Raw genomic sequence first — 22532 nt, 5'->3', positions numbered from 1 at the left:
GTAGCTCGGGGTTTAGAGGTTTATGTCTCCTAATAGACAGAGATTTGTCCTGTCACACCAACACCCACATACAGCTTAAAGAGAGAGACAGAGAGAAAACGACTCCCTCCGCTCTGTGTATGAAGGGGAGAGAAAGAACATTTATGTTGCTGTCTTATCTCCAGAGAAAAAGGTTCCATTTCTGTACAAACACATTATAACGCATTCATTTGTGGCTTTCTCTTCTTTTCTCCCACGCTTTCCGTCTCCTTCTTTCCCCTTCTCCTGCTCTCCCACTACCTCTCTGTACATCTTTCTATCCCTCTTTCACTTGTCGTGATTGGATTAAGACCAAAGGAGCAGAGTGAGGAGATGAAGAAGGGATGGGAGCTTATTAAGCATGTGAGAAGTGAGATGACATAAGGCTGTAAGGGAAGAGATTGTGGAAGAGGTGTGCGTGTTTGACCATGTTTGCAAGTGTGTGTGTGTGTGTGTGCGCGCGCGAGTGTGTGTGCGTGTGTGTGTGTGTGTGTGTCAGATGGGGTCTGCATGTACTACACATTTCGGTATTTATGCTTGCGGAAGGTAGGGTGAGAAGAGGGAGGAAGTGAGGCGTTTAGCTGTGGAGCACTTTAATCAAGGGGCGAGCAATCCTGCATGACCCACTCTGTCATCCATTATTGATGCCTGCCTCAGCCAGGCTGATGAATCATTAAGCTACTCATCAGGCCTGGGAATTCTGCCTCCTCCTCGGCCGATGACACTCATTTACATAAATCACACGCTGGTATTTCTCACACGCTCGCACATAAACACAAACACACACCCACATGCAGCCACACAAACAAAGTTCATCGATTGTTGGCTTGCTCTGGGAAGTGCACGGCCCACAATTTTTTTCCCAAAGCCTTTCCAAAAACACACAGTTTTGTCATATCTGGAAGTTAACTTGAGCTGCAAGGACAGAATTTATAACGGGGCTTATGCTGTTCACGGTAAGCACTTGGCATCTGTAACACCTGCAAACTCAGTGGTGTAAGACAATATGTTCCACATCCTCAGGACCTCACATTAAACTGGTTTCCTTTACTAGGCGAAAGACGTTTTGCATATATCACACACACACACACACACACACACACACACACACACACACACACACACACACACACACACACACACACACACACACACACACACACACACACACACACACCTTGAAACCTTGAAACACACACACACACACACACATACAAACACACAAACATAGAGCTTAATTCACTTGGAGAAAAAATAAGGTTAAATAGAAGGACTGACAGAGAGAAACAAAAAAGGCAGAGAGATCTTACAGAGTTTGTGTTTACTTCTTGCTTCTGGGCTTTATAGCAGAGGAAAAGTAGAGAATCTTAGGGAAATTGATGAATACCCATGGCATGCAGGCACGCATGCACTCACAACATCCACCCACATGTTCCTTTTCATCTTTTTTGGGGTTTCCTCTCTTTTCTTATCATCTCTGCTTTTCTGCTCTCCTGTCATCTCCTCTCCTCTCCTCCTCTCCTCTCCTCTCCTCTCCTCTCCTCTCCTCTCCTCTCCTCTCCTCTCCTCATTTCCCTTTCTGCTGTCTCCATTTCTTCCCATTCAGTGTTGTGACTAATCCTGTACCACAGGGTAAGAATATACCTCACAGCAAGGGTAAGAAGGCCCCAACTCATGACTCATGCAGACACGCACAAACACAATCATGCCTAACATACATACACAAACAGACACACAGAGGAAACAGGCACCCTGCCCACACAAAGGAGGTAGCCAAGGCCTGGTGACTGGTAGCTGGAGGCTGCTTGCAGACCACTGTGATCCTGCCATCCTGGCAGTGTGCAGCCAGGACATTTCTGCACAGCGCTAAGCTGAGCACCTGGCATCTTCAATCTGCTAAACACAGAAATGCTGCTGTTCATGATAATTGTGGTGGGTTTTTCTCTGCATCATGGCTGATGTGAAAGCTGGTTGAGGCGAACGGCATGAATTATTAGTGTCTGCATCATGGCTCACGCTGCTGGTGGAGGTAAGTCTGATATAATTTGATGCATTGTTACTGATGCATGACCGACCCCTGCTATCAGAATGTCCTAGTAGGTCCTATCTGCTTTGATAAATAAACATGAGAGCACACCAGAATGAACAAACATGAGAGCACACACAGTGTTATTATAATACTACATGAATTTTTCCCCCCTTGTGCTCTTGGTTTTTTTTGTCTGCCTTTCTGTATGTATAAGGATTTTCTACTGTGTATGCACATGTAGAAGCAGAATATTCCCAGGCACACAGATATATCATAACATAATAGTTCAATAATGCCCTTTTCATCTCTCTGAATCCTTGGCCCTAACATTGACCTTTTCATCACTTATTTTCCCCCCAGGGCTGTCTGTCCAAGGTCAAATAGAAAAGGTAAAAAGGTCAGGGGTAAGAGGCTGTGGCTGAGACAGCAGAAACATGAAAGCCTCACCTCGAAATCCATCAAAGCCCAACTGCTTACAATGACATTATATCATATAATTATTGACGATTCTGAATGTGCCTCAATATCAAAGATTATTATATTATATATATTATTATAAAACCAAGCACCCTTCTGACAACAAAAAATACACCCCCAATGACATTATTACCTACAAATTGCCAGGCAATCACATGTTTTATAGGGTTTCAAATCCTTACCTCAGTTCCTCGCTATTACTTGAAGCCATCTACGTTTACGTGTATTCAGCAGCAATGCCACGTATTCTGTGCCATGCAAAACATGAAAGCCTTGAACATGAATTTCAAATGAAACTTGTTCATATGCATTAAAGTTCCTCCGCCACTTTGATCTATAAATGCAACATGCCTCTCGACTTCTTTCAGTTGCAGTTATATTTATACATTGGGCCTTACTCACATGAAAAGTGGGAAAAAACTATGACCTGAACATCAAGCTGAGGATGAAATCTGTGTTGCTTTATTCAGAAGGAGGCCCCTCGGTCTCTGCTAGGCCGGGAATAATTCCTGGGCTTCTGCTCAACTATGAGGTGCTGGTTCACAGCCTCTCTTTTAGTGAGTCATCTCTCCTCCAGAGAAGAGATAATTAATTTGCCTGAGCTGCTCTTAACCCCGGCCCGGTGTGTCAGCGGTGGAGACACACTCAGGCATTCAAGCACACAGGTGCAAATATGTGTAACGTGCACACCCACATGTGCATGCAGGCACATACAGTACAGTACGCACTGGGATTTAATGGAGCTATAATTGTATCCCCACATCTGTTCCTACAGTAGCATAGAAGCATAAATCCAGATAGAAAAGCAGAATAAGAAGCATCCAGCGAGTCAAATGCAGGTTATTGAGAGCAGAAATACTGACCAGCAAATAATGCACGTCCTCTCTTTTCTTTCATTCCTTCAAGGATTTTTCAACAATATTGCGACTGCAATAAAACCCTGTTGCCTAGACACACACATTCCGATATGGGGATACTGTACACACACACACACACACACACACACACACACACACACACACACACACACACACACACACACACACACACACACACGATTTAAAGGCCTAAACGTTTGAACCATTGACCTGCTAAAAAATGAATGGGCTGGAGAGATGAGACGAAAAGCAATAGGAGAGGGAGATAAAAGGAGTGTCAGGGAGGGGTGGGAGGGGGGGTTTGGAGCAAAGGAAGCGCCTAGAGAAATGGATGGAGGAAGAGACCGACAGGCAGTGGCAAATGATTAAAAAAAGGCAGAGACAGAGGATGCAGAGTCCAGGAGAATAAAGACCAAACCTTGAATGAGACATGACATTCTAATGACTTTGAAACAGAAACGCTTTCATCTCTTTAGGCAACACCTTGCTATCCACCTTTTTTTTTGGGAGGGGTGACAATGATATGATTTTGTAACTATGATTGAGGTTTTTGTGCATTTCATCTTGATTTTATCGTGTCTTTCAGTTTCTACCTGTGCTAGTTTTCCAGATGGTTCATCAAATATCCTGTAATTATCAAACACTCACTAATTGTATGTGAGTGTGTGTGTTTATGGGCTGGTGTGTCTCCAGGTAATTATCTAACGCTGCGATCACTAATGACCACACAGACAAACATCTGTCCCGAGGTAATATACAAAATGAGAGGTTGGCCATCTGTTGTGTCCGCATGCCACATGCAGGGGTGTATAATAACTTGTGTGTCACTCAAAACATACATAGTATTTAACACCAGAATGCACTTTACAAACGTTATGATGAACATGCTAAATCAACAGAAGCAGACAAACTATTATCAAACACTCTCAGCCTACACTACCCTTCAAATGTGCTAACACACACCCACGTAGAGCTCATACTGGTCAGCTTGGCAGCAGAGATATGCATACTTTTACACCGCAAAAGCCGATTTTAGCTCTCAGGCATCAGACCCAAACACAGATAAATAAATACTTCCAATTCATAAACCAGGTTCTCAAGTATGACAGAACTTTCAGTCCAAATGAAAGTGTGTAAATGTGTGCAAACGCAAGTCCTCTGTGGGTATATCATCTGTTATGTGATTGATCCAATTTTGGGGGGTGCTAACTTGAAATCATGCAAATCAAGGTTTTTTATAGTAAGCAGCAGGTCAAACACACACAGATGAAGAGTCAGTCAGTTGTCAGTAAATTGAATAAAGATCATCTTCATCACAGAGGTGAACAAGAACTACAAAGCTAGCGAGCACACTCGAGCAGAAGCACAGCTAAGCAGAGATGAATGTGCTTGCATTGCATCTCGCGCCCCCCTCTTCTTCTCCATCAGTCCTGAAGGCGTGCCGCGTTGTTGTTGAGAGACTGGCAGGTTATGTCACCTCAAACAACGGGTTCATTTACCCGTTACACAACGCAGCACAAACAGTGAGGAAACTTAGCAGGTAAAATAAAAAGAAACAACGATCAACGTAAGCTGGAAATAATTTTGAAAAGTCAGAAAATACTCAGGCAACACATTAGAGATATCCTCTGGGGAACCCTCCTGGTTATCAAGTAGAAGTTATTATGCTATAAAGGAGTAATGAATTAATTAGCTAAATGAAATGTCAATAAAGGCTTGAGAGAGTGTTAAAATCAATGCCAACTGTATGACTCTCCCCCTTTACCGTCCTCTTTCTCGTCATCCTATCTCACCCATCTGTCCCAATTATCCACCATTCTCCCCAACACACCGCCAAGCACACACTCTCTCCGGAGTGTTGAGTGTAAACTGTGATGAAGGACATTAGCGGTGATCAGTGAGAGCACTTTGCAGTGGTCAGCAGGAATAGTCCAGTCATACAGGACTTTAGTATTCAGCAGCACTCACCTGCTCACTCTCAAACGGTTCCACTAGGGCCTGATGGCTGATTCTGTGTGTGTGTGTGTGTGTGTGTGTGTGTGTGTGTGTGTGTGTGTGTGTGTGTGTGTGTGTGTGTGTGTGTGTGTGTGTGTGTGTGTGTGTGTGTGTGTGTGCGCGCATGCCTCAACATTACACTGTATTGAATGAATGATTTTGAGGGACTGCAGCACTAGGGGCGTTGACTCTTAAATAGCTTTTCTGACGATCAAAGACTCAATAACTCTAGAGCAGCTTTTAAGCCTGTGTCGCAAACACCTTTTTTAAATCTTAAACTAACATTTAACTTCTTCTTTTTCTCTCTGAAATGAGTTGAACACCATAAATGTCAAGATGCTATAACAAGCTTGATGGTCCCCCGGGAGTTCTTTGATGGTGAGTGTGTTTCACTTATTATTATGATCATCATTAACAGCGCACAATGATTCTTTGGTATCGCATTTATACCTATGAGCCAACTGGCAAGCCAAATGGTGAGCCAGTTGGCTCATCTCACCTCTGTCGCCTCATGATGGCTTAATATCTGCAGCTAAGTACTTGACTCAATCCAAACATGGCCGTGTTTTTGTGCAGCTAAATACTTGTTTCTAGATAATTGTTCAGGGCATATGTTTAAATGCCACCTCATTTACATAAACACTGTTCAGCTCCCTGCGGAATCAATGAGAACACAAGGGTGCAAACGCAGTGCCATACACACACACATATGCGCCGGCACATTCGCACTCACTTTGACAATGCTGTATGGCCTGCGATTCATCTGTTTTGTGGAACGGCAGTGAAATATACATCAAAGTGGTTCTCAGAAGATGAGCAGCTAAGTATGCGTACACACAAGGCTATATTATTCACAAAGGGAGGCGTTTGGAGACAGAGGAAAGGGGATTGGACGATATCTGGACATGGGACAGCAAATGCGTAGTTAGTTTGGACCTGTTTGTATGAAGTATGATGCATAAAGGTTCAACTTGTCCTCTCTGCAATCTCCTGTCTATGTCTCTCCTCCTGTCCTACCCCTATGGTGAATCCCAGAACAATAAACATCCACATTAGTGTTAATGAGAGTTGGAAGAATGACCCACCAATGATGATGAAGCACTAATATATATACGGGAACATAAATTAAACACGTCCGAGAGAAGTTTCACAATGAAAAATTAGTGATGATAAAGTAGTAATGAGCAAAATCCTAATCTAGACATACCGCAGCACTCCAGAGGGAAGCTAACCAAACAACAAAGCACAGCACTCTTAACAAACACGGGAGGATTTGTTGTGAAGGGAAAAACGAGGCCGTGTGTCTAGACGGCTGTTCTTTACCACTCGTAAGCGCCCAGCGTTTTCATAATACTGTAACGCCTTATCAAAGAGAAGACGCAAAAAGATACCCCTGACAAATCCCAGTTGTGATATCCTTTGTACTCCCCTGATCTAAGCTAAATCAAAGAGCAACTAGCTGTTGTTCTGGCTGGTGCGGTGTCCTCTACAAAATAACGGACAGGAGTAAAATATGTTGCTCAGCATGTCTCACAGTCTTGAAGAGATGTGCTCAACTCCCCCGCTCTTGGATGAAGGACTTTTTTTTTCATCCAACACAAGAGGTCACTTTTTATGCTTGACCACCAAGTGCTGCCTGTTTATCATGCTGACAGGCCCATAAATTGGCCCATGTCTAAACTAATATAGATAAGTCTGAAAGCACATCTTTTTATTATTTTTTGACCTTCGAAACATACTTAGCCAGCATTTTCCAGTATCTAAAGCTTACTACATGTAGATCCATCTTTATTATTTAAGTCACTGGACTTGGAGGTGAATGAGGTCCTTCCTATCATGAATGACACCTATAATGAAAAGCTTGCCGCATTGAGGGGAAAATGTATACTCAACATTTCTATTTCTATTTTTACTTTACTTTCCCTTGTCTAATACCCTGAAGCTGCTATGGATTTAATGTTTTGATCAGGGACACTTCAGCAGAGTGCAGACTAGGATCTGGATATTTTTGTAAAAAGGGAATCTTTACTGCTCACTGAGTCCCTGACTAAGTCAATGCAGTATACCAATATATCACTAGCACTTGTGCGCACCAACAAGCGATTCCCTGCTTGTACAGTATATAATAATAACAATAATAATAATAATAATAATAATAACTATAATAGTAATAATAATACATGAGACCATTGAGAACTTCCCTTACAACTTAACTTTTAAGTTTCTGACATATGTTTGCTTGCATTTTAAATGTACTTTTTCTTAGATACTCCTCCATCATTGTAACTACAACGCAAATTGAATAGATGTGCTAATAGATTGCTTATCTCAAACAAGTGTCCAGTCTCTTCAAATGAAATGTCATAACATGATAAACTGAGCAGAAATGAGTGTTTGCCTGAAAAGCATAGGCAAGTGCCTTCATCAGTCTAAGATGTGGATGTGTTTTAGAGAGTACACTTCAAGAGCATCCAAAATAGACTTTTTATGACAAATTGGACATGCTTGTGAGACAAGACTATACTTGTTGCAGGATACAAATTAACATTTTATTCTACACAGAAAGAAAGGGGTCTTTGAGATCAATGATTCAAATTATAAAAATTAGAAGGGGATCCCTATTTTGTGGAAATTCTGATTTATGCAGAGTGTGTGCAGTAATAGTTTATTTTACTGGTAGTTTTTTAGTCCATCTGGAAACAATGAGTATATTTAAGAGTATCTGCAAAAGTTCTAATACGTATATTTTTTAATATGACTCTTTACATCTCTGCCAGCCTGTCTGCGCAAAACTGTTCGCTCATTCCCATCACATAGTGAGCGCAGGCCGAACATGACAGACTGGTAATGACTTGAGTATGAACATGCGCACACACATTCACATAGACACACTCACACACACATACCAGCTGCTCCTTGCCTCCTTTCTCATCAAACTTGTCATCAGCTCTGCCAGTTTGTCTCGTCTCACATTAAGAGCTCATGAATAATGTGTGATTACCAGAGACCCTCCGAGCAGCTCCTGAATCTACACACATACACAACACACTAATTCATAAAGTCCAACATATCATGTACATATTTACATCTATTGTCATTTTCTCTGCTTCTCCCCTTTCCTTCTCTCTCTCTCTTTTTCAAACAATGTTTCTTTGTCTTTGCAAGTGCATAAACACAAAAATACACAGGTATTAAGTGCACACAGACTGAAAGGCGGTTTGGTGGCTCAAAGAAACCATAGGTACCAGAGAGAGTAACCCCACTACGCTAAGCCACACACACACACACACACACACACACACACACACACACACACACACACACACACACACACACACACACACACACACACACACACACACACACACCTAACAAATACTCCCCAGGTAATTAGTGGGCTACTCATCTCTTCCTGAAAGCACTAATGTAATTTGATTCGTTTCATTCCTATAGCCGTGTGAAGGAGAAGAAGGCATGGGGGGACAATTGCTTCATGGTTGGATACCCAATTTCTCCTCTATTTAAAATATCCACATCTAACTGTCTAAAAATAATACATCTTTTTTTATGGCTCAGGAAAAGAAAAGGATCACAAATTGTAAAAATATCCACCTCTTTTGTCCGCCTCCTCAGTAGATGACAGTGCCACTGGGGCCGCTGTTGTTATATCCTGTACACAGTGTCTACACACTTACAAACACACTTTTTGTCTTCCCATACTTGTGAGAAACTTTGTATTACAACATCAATTTCCTCACCCATGTGATGAATAAGTCACAACAAAAAGCAAATACCAGTGGCAGCAATAAGCTCTAGCTCAATGAAGGACCCAAACCAGGTAGGACTATTTCAAAACCACACACACACACACACACACACCACACACACACACACACACACACACACACACACACACACCACACACGCACACACACACGCACACACACACACACACACACACACACACACACACACACACACACACACACACACACACACACACACACACACACACACACACACACACACACACACGTTAATCTATCAAGTGTTTTCTTACCGGGGAATCACTGGCTGAGTTTGGACACAGCGGTCCTCTGAAGACTCCCTTGACGCGCCGAAAGTGTCCATTGCTCAGGTGTGTGGAGCTGATTACCAGGTAGTAACAAGCACTGCACGCCATCCCAGGGGCCTAGCGGGGCTTTGGGCTCATAAACGATGGTTCCTCTTTCTCTGCGTCGGGTCCTGGTGTCGGCAGTGTCCCGGATGTCCCCAAAGACGGGTCCTGCACGGATGTTGTGCAGGTGCCGGTGCAACCCGGAAAGTCTCACTCCTGTCCTTTGTTGGGAAGTCGGTGGCTGAATTTAAAAAAGAAGACAATGTGTAAAGTGGGAAAAGACCTGCCTGCGTATGTGATGTGCGTGCGTCCGAGAGAGAGTGAACTAAAAACTGAGAGAAAAACCGAGACAGTTGAGAGACAGGAATGTTATACTGACCGAGTTGTGCCGCTGGAGTCTGCGCTTGGCATGCTGTCGTCGGTCGGGCTTAGATAAATGAAAGAGCGCCTGTGGAGTGCCAGAGGAGGAGAGGAAATCATCCAATCTCTGTTTCACTCTCTCTCTCTCTCTCTGTCTCTCTGTCTCTGTCTCTGTCTCTCTGTCTCTCCGTCTCTCTCTCTCTCTCTCTCTCTCTCTCTCTCTCTCTCTCTCTCTCTCTCCTGTCCCCCCTCTCTGTTGCTCACCCTGCGCGCTCTCTCTCTTTCTGTCTTTTTCCCAGTCCACTGGTCCAGTCTGTAAAGTATATGCAGCCTGAGGCAAGCAGCAGCGGCGGCAGCAGCACCCCAATTGGGCTTCTCAGCGAAAACAACAGGAGCAGGCACTCTCGCAGGTGCGACTCCGCTCTACGTCGAAGAGGAAAGAAAGGGGGAACATCCGACCCCCTTTCTCTCCCTCTTTTCACGATAGAGGTTTAAAATCACCCGTCTTGTTAATGAAATTCCTGCGGTTCGAGGTGGGAGAGATGGTACATTCATCCAGAACAGTCCTGTAGTTATTATTTGGCTGTAGCGCAGGCAGGCTGAAGTGGCTCAGATTCCTTCTCAAGAAAGAAACACACACACACACACACACACACACACACACACACACACACACACACACACACACACACACACACACACACACACACACACACACACACACACACACACACACACACACACACACACACACACACACACTCTCTCTCTCTCTCTCACTCTCTCTCTCTCTCTCTCTCTCTCTCTCTCTCTTGCTCATCCCCCCTCTCTTTCTGCACCGGACCACATTATGTGTGTGTTGCCTACAATATGCAGCCCGAGCCCGAGCATGCGTGGGTCTTGGATTGGGGGATCGCTTCTGTCCACGCGCTTGAGTAACTCCAAATTACAGTGCCCCCCTTCTCCCCATCTCAAAAATCCCCCGTCCTTTCAGTTTGTTGTTCTCTTTTTTGAAAGGGAAAAGGGATCAACTTTATTGACAAGGTATCATTGTGCTTCACCCAATATCTTTAAATTAGCAACCCTAAAAATGTGTGTGTTAATCTCTCTCTCCCTTTCTCGTGTCTTCTGGTCCACCTCACCCCTGTCTGCCTCTCTTTTCCTTTGGCGGGCATCAAAAATAAAAGTGCCATGCTTTTACAAGATCTCGGTATCGTCAGGGGAAAGGAAATCTCACTCAGCTGCAACCCCGGGGCCAATGATTTGATTACAGATAAAAGGTTCTTTCTCCGGCTCGGCCTGTCAAACTGCGCCGGCTGCCGTCAAAGAGCCGCTCGGAACTCGTTGCAGCTGAGCCTGTGTGTCTCAGCGGCGTATGGCGCTGTTCACCAACGTGGTGCTGAAACTATTAAACTGCGAGCAGCCACAGCACTGCGCTGCGCGCCATGCATATTCAGCCCGGGATTAGGGTGCCTTTTGTACTCTACGTCAACACTGAACGCTACAGACAGCTCTGGGTTTTAGAGGTAAACATGAGGTGGAAAGACACAGAAGCACAAGTCACAGACTGGGGAGAGAGTCCACGTTTATGCTTCCTATCTTAACTTACCTAACTTGATGAAAGAACCCACAACGAGATTTATCTTTCAGGTTAGAACAACTTTTATCTGTAATCATGTTCAAGCTTTGTTTAAGGTAGGACATCTTTCAGTGTGGATGAGTTATAGCTAAACAAAAATGTAGCTGATAGGCTACTTCCAAGGCTTTAGATTTAGTGCAGTTATCAATTCTGCTTTCAGCGACTAAAGCAAAAAAAAAAAAAAATCATGGTTATTCTGTTGTTTTGATGCACATAAATAAGGAACCTGAACTAAACTTTCTCTTATTGTACTTATTTACTCAACAAACAACCACAGGGAAATCACTTATCTGAGGCAATGAAACCTCCAAACACTTTCAATACAAATATCGCTGATCTTTGTGCTTTTGCAGCTTTTGCAAACATATTATTCTTGGCAACCTCCCACTCTTTGTCAAACTGTTGCTACAACCTACTCATTTTCCCATTCTACAGCAATTTCTTACCAAGTTTCCTGTCAAGGTGCTTCGACTTCACAGCCCTCTCAAACCACAGCCCTTTGTAGCTGCCTGCATCACTACATAAACTAGCCTTGGAGCAATTTTATTCATAGCAACGTTGCATTTTTGATCTGTTAATTCTAAGAGTGTGTGATGGTGCTTTTTTACATGCATGCCCTCCTTCATGAGAGGTTTGTTCCTCAGAGACCCGGCAGCTTTCAGTTACAGTAAACAAGGAACCAAAGAAGCATGGGTCTGTCTGTATACATATCCTCAGATGAAGGCCTATTAATGGACTAGTGCTGGACTCTACCATTATACACACACACACACACACACACACACACACACACACACACACACACACACACACACACACACACACACACACACACACACACACACACACACACACACACACACACACACACACACACACACACACACACACACACACACACTAATACACACACACACATGCTCAAGTGTGTGAGGGGAGTCCTGCACAGTAAAACAGTATGGCTTTTTGCATGAAACGATTTCAAAGATGTACTCTTCTTTGTGTCTGTTCTTACATATTCTTACTTAAGAAGACACTGTATCATGTTTCTTCTACAGTGACCTCAACAACATAACGTTTTTTTTTTCTTAGTACATGAATACAATTCTCAACCAGAAATTCACTTTCCTGTGAAATATAAACATTTGTTGGGTTTTGCGTTTTTCAGGGATTGTCAATGATCATTATTATATTATTTCTTAGGCTAACAAGCCTTTTAAATCCCATGGAGAAATGCATTGTCACAAAGCTGTAAACACAACTGTTTCACTTAATTCATTAATGCATTAATGTTGGTGTCTGGTCAACTTTGCCTGAAGGAGGAAGTGCCTGGGCTCATGATTTTAGTATTATAATATGCTATCTACTGCACAGTAATGCTGATCATGTGTTTCTGCATGAGCCTTCAGGTCTGTATGCTCTTACATAAGTATAGCAGTTTTCCTCTGCTCAATGTAACTCCACTCTGTAAGTGTGTATTCATGTGTGGATGTTTACAGTGTACTGATGCTGATCTGTCCCAATAGCCAGCTTTTTTAGTTTCCCACTGCTATTCAGTTTAAACTCTAATACCACCCCGCTGCTCCAATTTCCTGCAGCCACACTAGCCCAAACCTCAGCAGATCATATCAGCACAACCTTCTAATGACAATAAAGGGTCTGGGTGAAAAAAAAAAACTACACCGAACACATAGACGGATATATAAACACCTGTGGAAAACTGTATGTGTCTTGTGTCAGTGATGGAAACATTGTCTTTGTGCTTTGTCTTGGCCACATTACCACCTGGGAATACACTTCTCTCACACGAAAGAAAGAAAACCAATTTTATTCAGGAAATTACCTACACACTATCTTCTGGCAAAAGCTTTAGTTAATGTCTCATACACTTAACCACTGCTAGGTAATATATTTTCTGTGTCCTGGAGTGCCACTCAGAGTGAAGCGGCAGCAGTAATGAGAGCATCCAGAACAATCAAGTAATGCAAAATACAATGGCACAGCCACGTCAAGCTCCTCAATAAGGATTGTATTTGTTAATCATGTTCTTTTAATGTCATGGGTCTGAAAGCACATTGAATGGTACAGGTGTGTGTGTGATTCAGTACCTTAAGAGGTGGGAGGTGGGGGGGGGGGGGGGGGTATTTGCACTGATCATTCACAAGAGGTAACCCGTTGTGTATATTTTAAACACTGTAATTCCCTGAAGTACCTCCTCTCTCCCTTGCTATCTCCCTGCTTCTGGTGCACTCATTACAGTTGGAAAGGATGCAGTAATACTGCGAGGATGGGGGTGGGTGGGTGAGTCAGAGCGAGAGACAGACTAGGGGACAGACTGAAAGAAAAGGAGAGAAAAGATCGAGAGTGGGCAAAATCTTGGTGATATCTGTTTTCCCCAGTTGCCGCCTCTGGCTCTTTTCACTTCCCTCTCTCCTTATAAACAGCCGAAAATATTACAGTTTTGTGCACATATTGCTGTTTTTTCTGCGTAGTGGAGGAGATTGCATCTGAATGTAATATGATCCAGAAGTGCGTGAGTTTGTGTGTGAAGACAATGTGTGTAATGTGTCTGTGGTGTGTCTGTGTTGGACAGGATGTCCCCAGAGTCCAAAGACTCACCATAACATCACTGTGAACAGTATTTAAAACATTCTGTGTTTAATTTGGAGGCAGATAGATATTCTCCCCCAAAAAATGTCTTTACCACTCTTACAAACAAGAGCCAAGAGATTTAAGAAATGGTGATTGCTTTTTTCAGATAAGTATTTCACAGTTCAAGGTAAATTGTGGCAATCAATTTATCAAAACAATATAACAAAGCTATTATTTGACTTTAAGATACCATCAGCTGTTCGCGGATGTGTGAGCACATATATTTGCACATACTGTACGTGGGTAGTGAAGTTAGGATTTACTACCCTAATATGTGCATTTGTCCATGCGTGCTGGTGAACATTAAGATGTATTGCTCAATGTGTTTGTGTGGGTGCTATGTGTGTGTATGTCTCCTCACCTGCATGTGTGTGAGCTCTCGCAAGCGCTTGCACACTTAGTCTTACTGAATGCGAGCATATGTGCGTTCATCGCTGAGTGTCTGCACATGCACCAGTAAGAATATAAAAATGCCATGAACAGTTGTGTCTGCATATGGGCAAAGCCATGCACACATTGGTCTTGCACTGCAGATTGATAGGAATGAAATATTCTGTAATCTAAATGTAAATGGAAGTGAAATTTACCGGTGGGTTCTATGTAATTACCAGTGCCACAATTTATTAGAGTTGTGTTTGTGTTAGGGTGAGAGCAAGTTAGAGTGAGAGAAAGAGAGAGGGATGAAGAGAACTAAAGAGAACAAGTGAGAGGGTGTGGAGGGGCTATCAGAGTGACAGAGTGAGAGAAGGGATGATTTATATTTAGTTATGGTTTCATGGTTGAGCAGTGTAGGCACAAGCTCACTGCATAGTGAGAGGGAAATAGGAAACAAGGAGCTGGTCAAATCTGGTCAGAAGAGTCTATTGAGGTAGAAGACCTCAGCTCCAAATACTGTAAGCCTTTGTTCAACATTAAACAGAGAGAAGCGGGGGGTAAAATATGGGATGAGGGCCAAAATTGGGCCTGTCAAAGCTGACAACCTGGCTTAGGTTTTGGGCATGATCTCCTGGGTGTTGGTCAATTATTCACTCTTTGGTAAAGGATTCTGATAGGTCTTTGATAAATGGAGAGTGCATGAGTTATGCTCTGTCCTGACCTGAACCCGACTGGTCCTGCAGTTAAAGGGAAATGTTTTCAGAGGGAGTGGAACGGAGAAAGATAGGGATCATTAAGGTGTGCTTCTGCGCTAACACTATTAATGAGACTGCATCTCTTCCTCATACGCATGCGGAGAAGCATGCACATGTGTCTGCAGATATTTCTCCTTGAGTTTTTCTTCTTGGGCTTATACCTGTATTTGCATGCATTTGTTTAAACTCCCTATAATCAATTCTGGTGGCGTGAAGATTCAAGATGTAGGTTTTATGCACTTTTAGTTATAGGTTAGACATATCTTAACCCCTCCCCTCCTCCTTCTCACTCTTTTGCCCTCTCAGCAGCCCTCTCTCCTCCCATGACTTGCTTCAATATATTACACTTCAGCTGAAAGTAATGGCCCTCAGAGTTAGCACCAATACAGGAATGCACAACACCGTGTCCAGGAATATTGACAACGCTCAGTCTATTTACTTGGTCATGTTACCTGGCCAGTTTTTTTGCATTTCCTCTCTTCTTTTGTTTGTGTTGTTAGCATGCGTGCCATGAACCTTTAGCAACCTCGACTCCATACTTTTTCGGCATGGTGAAGCCTTATTGTAAATGCTATTGACTGAGTCAAAAAATGCCACTGCGTCTGGTAGGCAGGAAACATATGAATATGTGGTTCGGAAAGGCAGTTTATTTATCCGAATATCAGTGCTGCTACTTCAATAAAAGATAAGGTCTGTTGATGGGGTCTCTAGTTCATCCCAGAGGACAAAGGGAAATGCACTGTGCTCAGCCAATTTTAGTCAAACACGGGAGCACACTCAAGAGTCCTCTCATCTACAGTTATTGTACTTCAAAGCAATGACAGTTAAGATTAAATATGGTGTTAAAGAAACTCATCCACCCTATACCATTTACTGTAGAGGAGAGGAGAGGAGAGGAGAGGAGAGGAGAGGAGAGGAGAGGAGAGGAGAGGAGAGGAGAGGAGAGGAGAGGAGAGGAGAGGAGAGGAGAGGAGAGGAGAGGAGAGGAGAGGAGAGGAGAGGAAGAGGATGGGAAAAGAGAGCTAACAGTCCAAGCTGATTTGGAGATGCGCTTATCTGGCCTGGCTGGCTGCCCCTCCAATCGTTGCTGCCAGCCACGTCGGGCAGTGCCTAGCAGGGTCAGAGGAAGTGAGGTCATGTGAATCATGGAAGCAGTTAAAGATCCACTTGGCAGCAAATGGCAAATTCAACACTGAAGGTCAGAGATACATCACCTATCAGAGAGATAGGCATGCTGCTGAGGCAGAAAGAGATAGCAGAGGGTAGAACAGGGAAGGGGAGATCTTCCATCTTTCTCTGTATTGTTGAGAGAGAAGTGCAAGTGACGCAGAGAGCAGGATGAAGGGCCCGTCTCTGCTTGCAGTAACGTATAGCCCACAAAGGGAGCTTTATAGTGTTGTTTTGTGCTTGAAAGCAGAGATGCCATGCAGATAAACAGCAGCTGCTCCTCTATTCATTTGATTCCCTCTTCCATCCAACTGCACACGCACAAACACACTAACACCTTTTAATCTCAACAAAAGAGATGTATTTCCCAGATAATTAAACACAGGCGAGTATCTGTGGCCATGTCGCCCTGGTGGTGAGAGCTTCTGGAGCAAGAGGACCGGCACAGTGACCCATCTCAGGCTGCTTTAATCTAATAAGTCTCTTCAACTAACTAATAGGCTGGCTTCCCAACAGTCTGCTCCACAGGGACTGTTTCTGCTTTTATCTGTTGTGTGGCGGTTGCTTCTCTTTCTCTACAAGAAACCAAAGCTACATCACAGCACATTACACCCAGGCTCACTGTGATTAATGTGCTGGGGTATCCACTTTTGTGTTTATGCCATGCACACGTGTATGTGTGCTTTTGTGCTTTTGTGTGTGTGTGTGTGTGTGTGTGTGTGTGTGTGTGTGTGTGTGTGTGTGTGTGTGTGTGTGTGTGTGTGTGTGTGTGTGTGTGTGTGTGTGTGTGTGTGTGTGTGTGTGTTTTAATGTGCTTGGCTGGGTCTATCAGCTAGACTTTAATCTAATCTGGTAGCCAGGCCTGGCATGGTGACCTGTAATGACTTAGAGCTAACCTCAGCTCTCCAACTCAATACACCCTTTCCTACTGAGCTGCAGCGTGCATATGTGTGTGTATATAAATGTGTGTGTGTGTGTGTGTAAGAGCATGCCTGCTTATATGTCAATACAAGCCTATTAACATAAAGACAGTGAGTATGTGCTTTTGTGTCATGATGACACCTTGAATTTCCCCCCTCTGCACACTTTTAGCCTCTCATCCACATGATGTGATGGCCCTACACATACACCTCCGGTGCTTCTTTTCTCTGTATACCCGAATCTGTCTGTCTTTCTTTGTCTATTTGACCTTCAGTTTGAGTTTATGAGAGTAACCTCCAATCCTATAAACAGACTACAGTCTAGCACACACACACACACACACACACACACACACACACACACACACACACACACACACACACACACACACACACACACACACACACACACACACACACACACACACACACACACACACACACACACACACACAGTGGTTATTGGATTCATAACTGGAAGACTCCTATCGTTCTGTTCTCTGTGGAAGATGAGAGGTGTTGAAATGAAATTCTCCGACAGAAAAGCTCTTCTCTTACCTGGGATTTAGAAAATCTCTCTCTCTCTCAAACACACACACACACACACACACACACACACACACACACACACACACACACACACACACACACACACACACACACACACACACACACACACGCGCGCACACACACACACACACACACACACACACACACACACACACACACACACACACACACACACACACACACACACACACACACACACACACACACACACACACACACACATAAACACAGCTGTACATTGAGGAAGGAAAGGAGTGAAAAATAAGAAGAGTTGAGAATGAGAGTCAAAGAGACAGAGAGGGATTACAACTGGGAACGCTACGAATTGAACGGGATGACAGGACAAGGGATAGAAGCTATGAAGGTTCTCAAAAAGACATGGGGAAAGCTGAGTTCCAGACAGAATTGATCCATCGATCTGTGAGGCTGAAGAGAGGCGACTATAGAGGACGGAGGGTTGTCAATGGGTTTAGAGGAAGAAAGTGGAACTCAATCTGTTCTCATGGCAAAGATAATTAAATTGCTTACACACGATATGTTTTCCCCCAAATAATTGTACAATACTTTGAATTTCAAAAAGTCCTCAAAGCTAAACAACAATGGGTTTGTCAGTGCTGTCAAAAACAACCCAGTGCATTACAAAATAGAATCAAAGGATTGATTTGCCATCTGCTTACTTTTGGCTCAATTTTAAGCAAAGCAACTGAAACTATTTGACTAAGCCGACATAATCATTTCACCTCAAAGGCCATTCAAGCACAGTTTTTCACATTCCGTCACCTTTTGCTCATGCAGTAAATTATTTATATCTGAATCTGAAAAGTCTCTTCTAGTTTTGCCATGACATAGGAATATTATGCAGCCTTAATGTTAACTGTGAAAGATTACACAACACAAACATTTTTCAGAAGTCTGCTAATATCTGGAGTGATAGGAAAAATCCTAACATGTAAATTATGCATTTGAAATTATCAAAAGGAATACATTGTTTGTGTAAACAAAGGGAATTATGTTATTTTGTTATTTCAGAAGCTTGCACTTCCATTTTATAATATTAAGGTTGAGAAAATACAACACATTTTAGTGGAACATTTTCACATTTCATCTCTTGCTTCATTTTCCAAAAGTTGTAAGTAACATTTTCCCTCCAGACAGGTAATCCTCGCTGGCAAAGGTCAATTAAACAAATTGTGGCCTTGACTTATCTTATTATCATTTGGTTAAAATGAAAACTTACATAAGTTCTACATCATTGTTCAAGTCATAGAAAATACCTAAACCTTAGTAAATCTTCCAAACCTTTAAAAGGTGAATGAAACCTTTTGGGTGATATTTTCCTCTGCAAATAGTGTTGTTATTTCAAAGTCTGCACCTTGAAAATTGGTTAAATGGTAAAACTCAACTCAGTCCTACACATCCTTAACAAACAATAGCTTCTTTTATAAAGGACTTATTTCACTTCACTCTTTATTTGAATGTTTTGACTGCTTTGAAAAATAATTATTTCAAACGTTCTTATTTTTGTGGTGAGAAAAGCTGATGTTTCTTTGGCATTTGGCCTTCCTCCAGTGTACCATGACAGAAGCTTTTAAGAAATTCCACCAGGCTCAGTGAGGGTTTGGGTTTTCAGCATGACAACTGCAACTGCCTTTGCTTCTGAAAGATAAAAGTCATTATTTGGAGGACCTTTGAACAAACAGACAATGATTGTTTTTTTCCGTTGAGGTCAGTTTTCATTTGAATGCCCCTTAAGTTCGATGTAAGGTGGCAGCAAGTCAACAGCCGCCTTATTGAACCCAACATCCTTCGTTCCCCATTAGTTACTCACTAGTGAGGAACCTTAAGTTGTCTTGTAGTTCTTGTCTTGTCAATGAAAAACATTTGCAATTGTAAAACAGGAATTTCATTTATATAGATTTACTAGGAAGTTTTTGACTTCATAAGTCCACATTAAGTATTGTAGATGTAGTTTAAAGGATGAGGGATTTTCTGTATTGCTCTGTCAATGAAAACCAGTCTTATTGTTCCATTTAAGCTCTTTGATTTTAAGAGACACACAAGTGTAGTCTTTAAGAAAACCTCTTACAGAAAACGTAATCTAAAAGGAACCCAACAGAACTTCCATCACTGTGAAAGCAAAGTAGACAAATCTGCAATATAGAAAGTTAATCTTCAAAGTAACCAAGCTATTTGTAAAGATAGTTTATCGGTTAGAAATACAAATTTTCGGTTAGAAATACAAATTATAGTAGCCATATTTACAGCAGAACAATAAATAACTGCTGTAACTACTCCCTGAGGAGCTTGCTTTGGTTATATAGAGACCACGATAACACAGTGGACCTCTCTATTATTGGCCTGAAGCAATTAAAAGGCTCCCATGATTGCACCCATAAAATAACAGTGTCTTTAACAGGTCTACTTTTCTGTGTTGTTAAGCAGAGTAATTAAGTCTGAAAATGTTTTCTGTTGATTAAGTGAGTGTGGTTGAAAAGAGGGAAAAAAATGCAGTTGGACGAAGGCTTGATAATGATTTCATAAAGTCTCTATTTTAATTATGTCAGAGTGTGGGGAACAGAGATGAGGTCACAATGGCCCTCTTGCTCTCCCGTGCTATCAGCCTATCTTTTGATTATCCACCACTCCGGTGTAAAGCAGAGGGTTGGTATGAAAAAAAAGAGATAGTAGTGGCTTATAGTCCCTCATCAGCTGCCTGCCAGAAGTGTATAATGATTTGATGATTGAGTCAACCTCCTCTCTAGTTTTCTCTTTGTGTATATTTCCTTCTTATGTCTAATACTGCAATAGAGCATTCCTTGCTCTTCGTCATCTTTAAAGAGTCTCTTAAACTCCTGTCTCTCCTGCACTTTCCCCTATACCTTCACTTTCACTCTTTTGCATTCAATATAGTACCTACTTTAGGGCATTGAATGTAATATAAGACATATTAACATGACCTAGCACTCCTTTTTGTTTAACAGGGAGAAAGTGTTAGTCAGACGTGAGAATAAAGGTAGGCACAGATCCCAGAGAACAAAAAATGAAAACACCAGAGGAACATGTGAAGAATGTTGACTGCACCTTCGAAATATGATCTATAGACAACTGAATCTCTAATGCCAGGATTCATTGAAGGAAAGTATTACGAAAAGTGTCACCATACCATTAATCACCCTCAATGGTTTCATATTTACCTTGACCCTCGAGTCACGGCAGCTTATTCACTGTGCTTTTGATAAAGAAGACCTGTCTTAGTAAGCTCTGTTAAAGCAGAGCATCAGAAAGGGCCATACCACTTTTTAAATGATAACACTAATTTGTCCTTTACATCACTTTTAACTATTTTGCAAAACCATGCTGGAGGACTTTACATTGGATTACATTTTTTGAGAACATTTTGAGGAATTTATTTTCAGGTATGAATGACGGGGAAATTAAAAATTCGGACACACAAAACGTGCTTGACTTTATCAGCATTGCTTTGTCATTGCTTGTTATTCCAGCTGATGTGCAGATACATTTTTTTAAAGTCTGCCATGCATGACAATGACAATAGAAGCTCTCTCAAAGTCTTCGAGTTGTGCAGTCGATGATGATGTGACGCTAATGTTTACATTTTTTCCACATTTTGTCACCTTTGGCTCATGTTTTAAACTGATTATCTGCATCCAAGAGCCTCTTCTAGTTTTGCCATGAGATGGGTTTATTATGCAGACTTAATGTTGATAGATTACAAAACACAAGCATTTTTTACGAGTGTGCTAATTGATCTACTTTGAATGGTTGGAAAAATTCCTGTCGCCCTAACCTCTTTTCTTTCCTCACTCTTTCTTTCGAGGTGTTAAATATATGGAACATACTCATGTTAGACTTTCTTATGTGTGTGTTGAATAGAGCTTCTGTCTCTTTAGTGTTTGGCCTTCCTCGGGTGTGCCATGACAGGAGGCTTTCAGAAATTCTACAAGGCATTGTGATTGTTGATGTGTGGGGATATCTGTTTACTGTGATCTCTTATCTATAATTAATCATTGTCACTGTCCTAGGATCCAAGCTTTTTGTCTCGCAAATGTGAATACCTACTCTACAATCTCTCTCTCTCTCGCTTTTACTCTTTCTCTTCCCCTTCTTCCCCATGGTAAGTGTCTATTTTAGGAACCTGATGTTCTCTGACAGCTTTCACACATTTCTCCATGGCATTAACACTGAGAGAAGCAAACACACACACACACACACACACAGTTTGCACATCAACATAAAGGAATATTGAGACTCTCGAACATTAACATTTACAGACAGTCTTCACGACATGTCAGCTGCACTCGGGTAAATTAGCCTCTGGTACCCACACAATGAAATACAACACACTACCAAACGATCTTCTGAAAGGCACAGTGCATTACCATACACAATAGATCAAATTAGCGTACAATACAATATGATGCGGCACAATAAAAACTGTGCTCAATACAAAACATCAGCATATATTAGAATAAGGTACTCTGCATCATGTGTATTTCCTCATCCATTTAGTATTGAGCGCAGACATGCTGTCTCTGTGAGGGGTCTGCCAGCTGAGATGA

General features: G+C 42.2%; 1 protein-coding gene across 1 annotated transcript in view; it reads right to left on the bottom strand.

Moving 5' to 3' along the window:
• The window catches only part of LOC134862174 (G patch domain-containing protein 8), a 29187-nt gene extending 19577 nt beyond the window's left edge, over nucleotides 1–9610 (bottom strand). Inside the window, 1 exon segment of the mRNA XM_063879922.1 lies at nucleotides 9458–9610. Within this exon segment, the coding sequence (XP_063735992.1) occupies nucleotides 9458–9610 (153 nt within the window).
• Between the last annotated feature and the right edge of the window lie 12922 nt (nucleotides 9611–22532).

The sequence above is a fragment of the Eleginops maclovinus genome, chromosome 3, assembly GCF_036324505.1.
Source record: "Eleginops maclovinus isolate JMC-PN-2008 ecotype Puerto Natales chromosome 3, JC_Emac_rtc_rv5, whole genome shotgun sequence".
NCBI lineage: Eukaryota > Metazoa > Chordata > Actinopteri > Perciformes > Eleginopidae > Eleginops > Eleginops maclovinus.
Note: the sequence above shows the minus strand (reverse complement) of the source record. Positions and strands in the feature narration are given on the sequence as shown.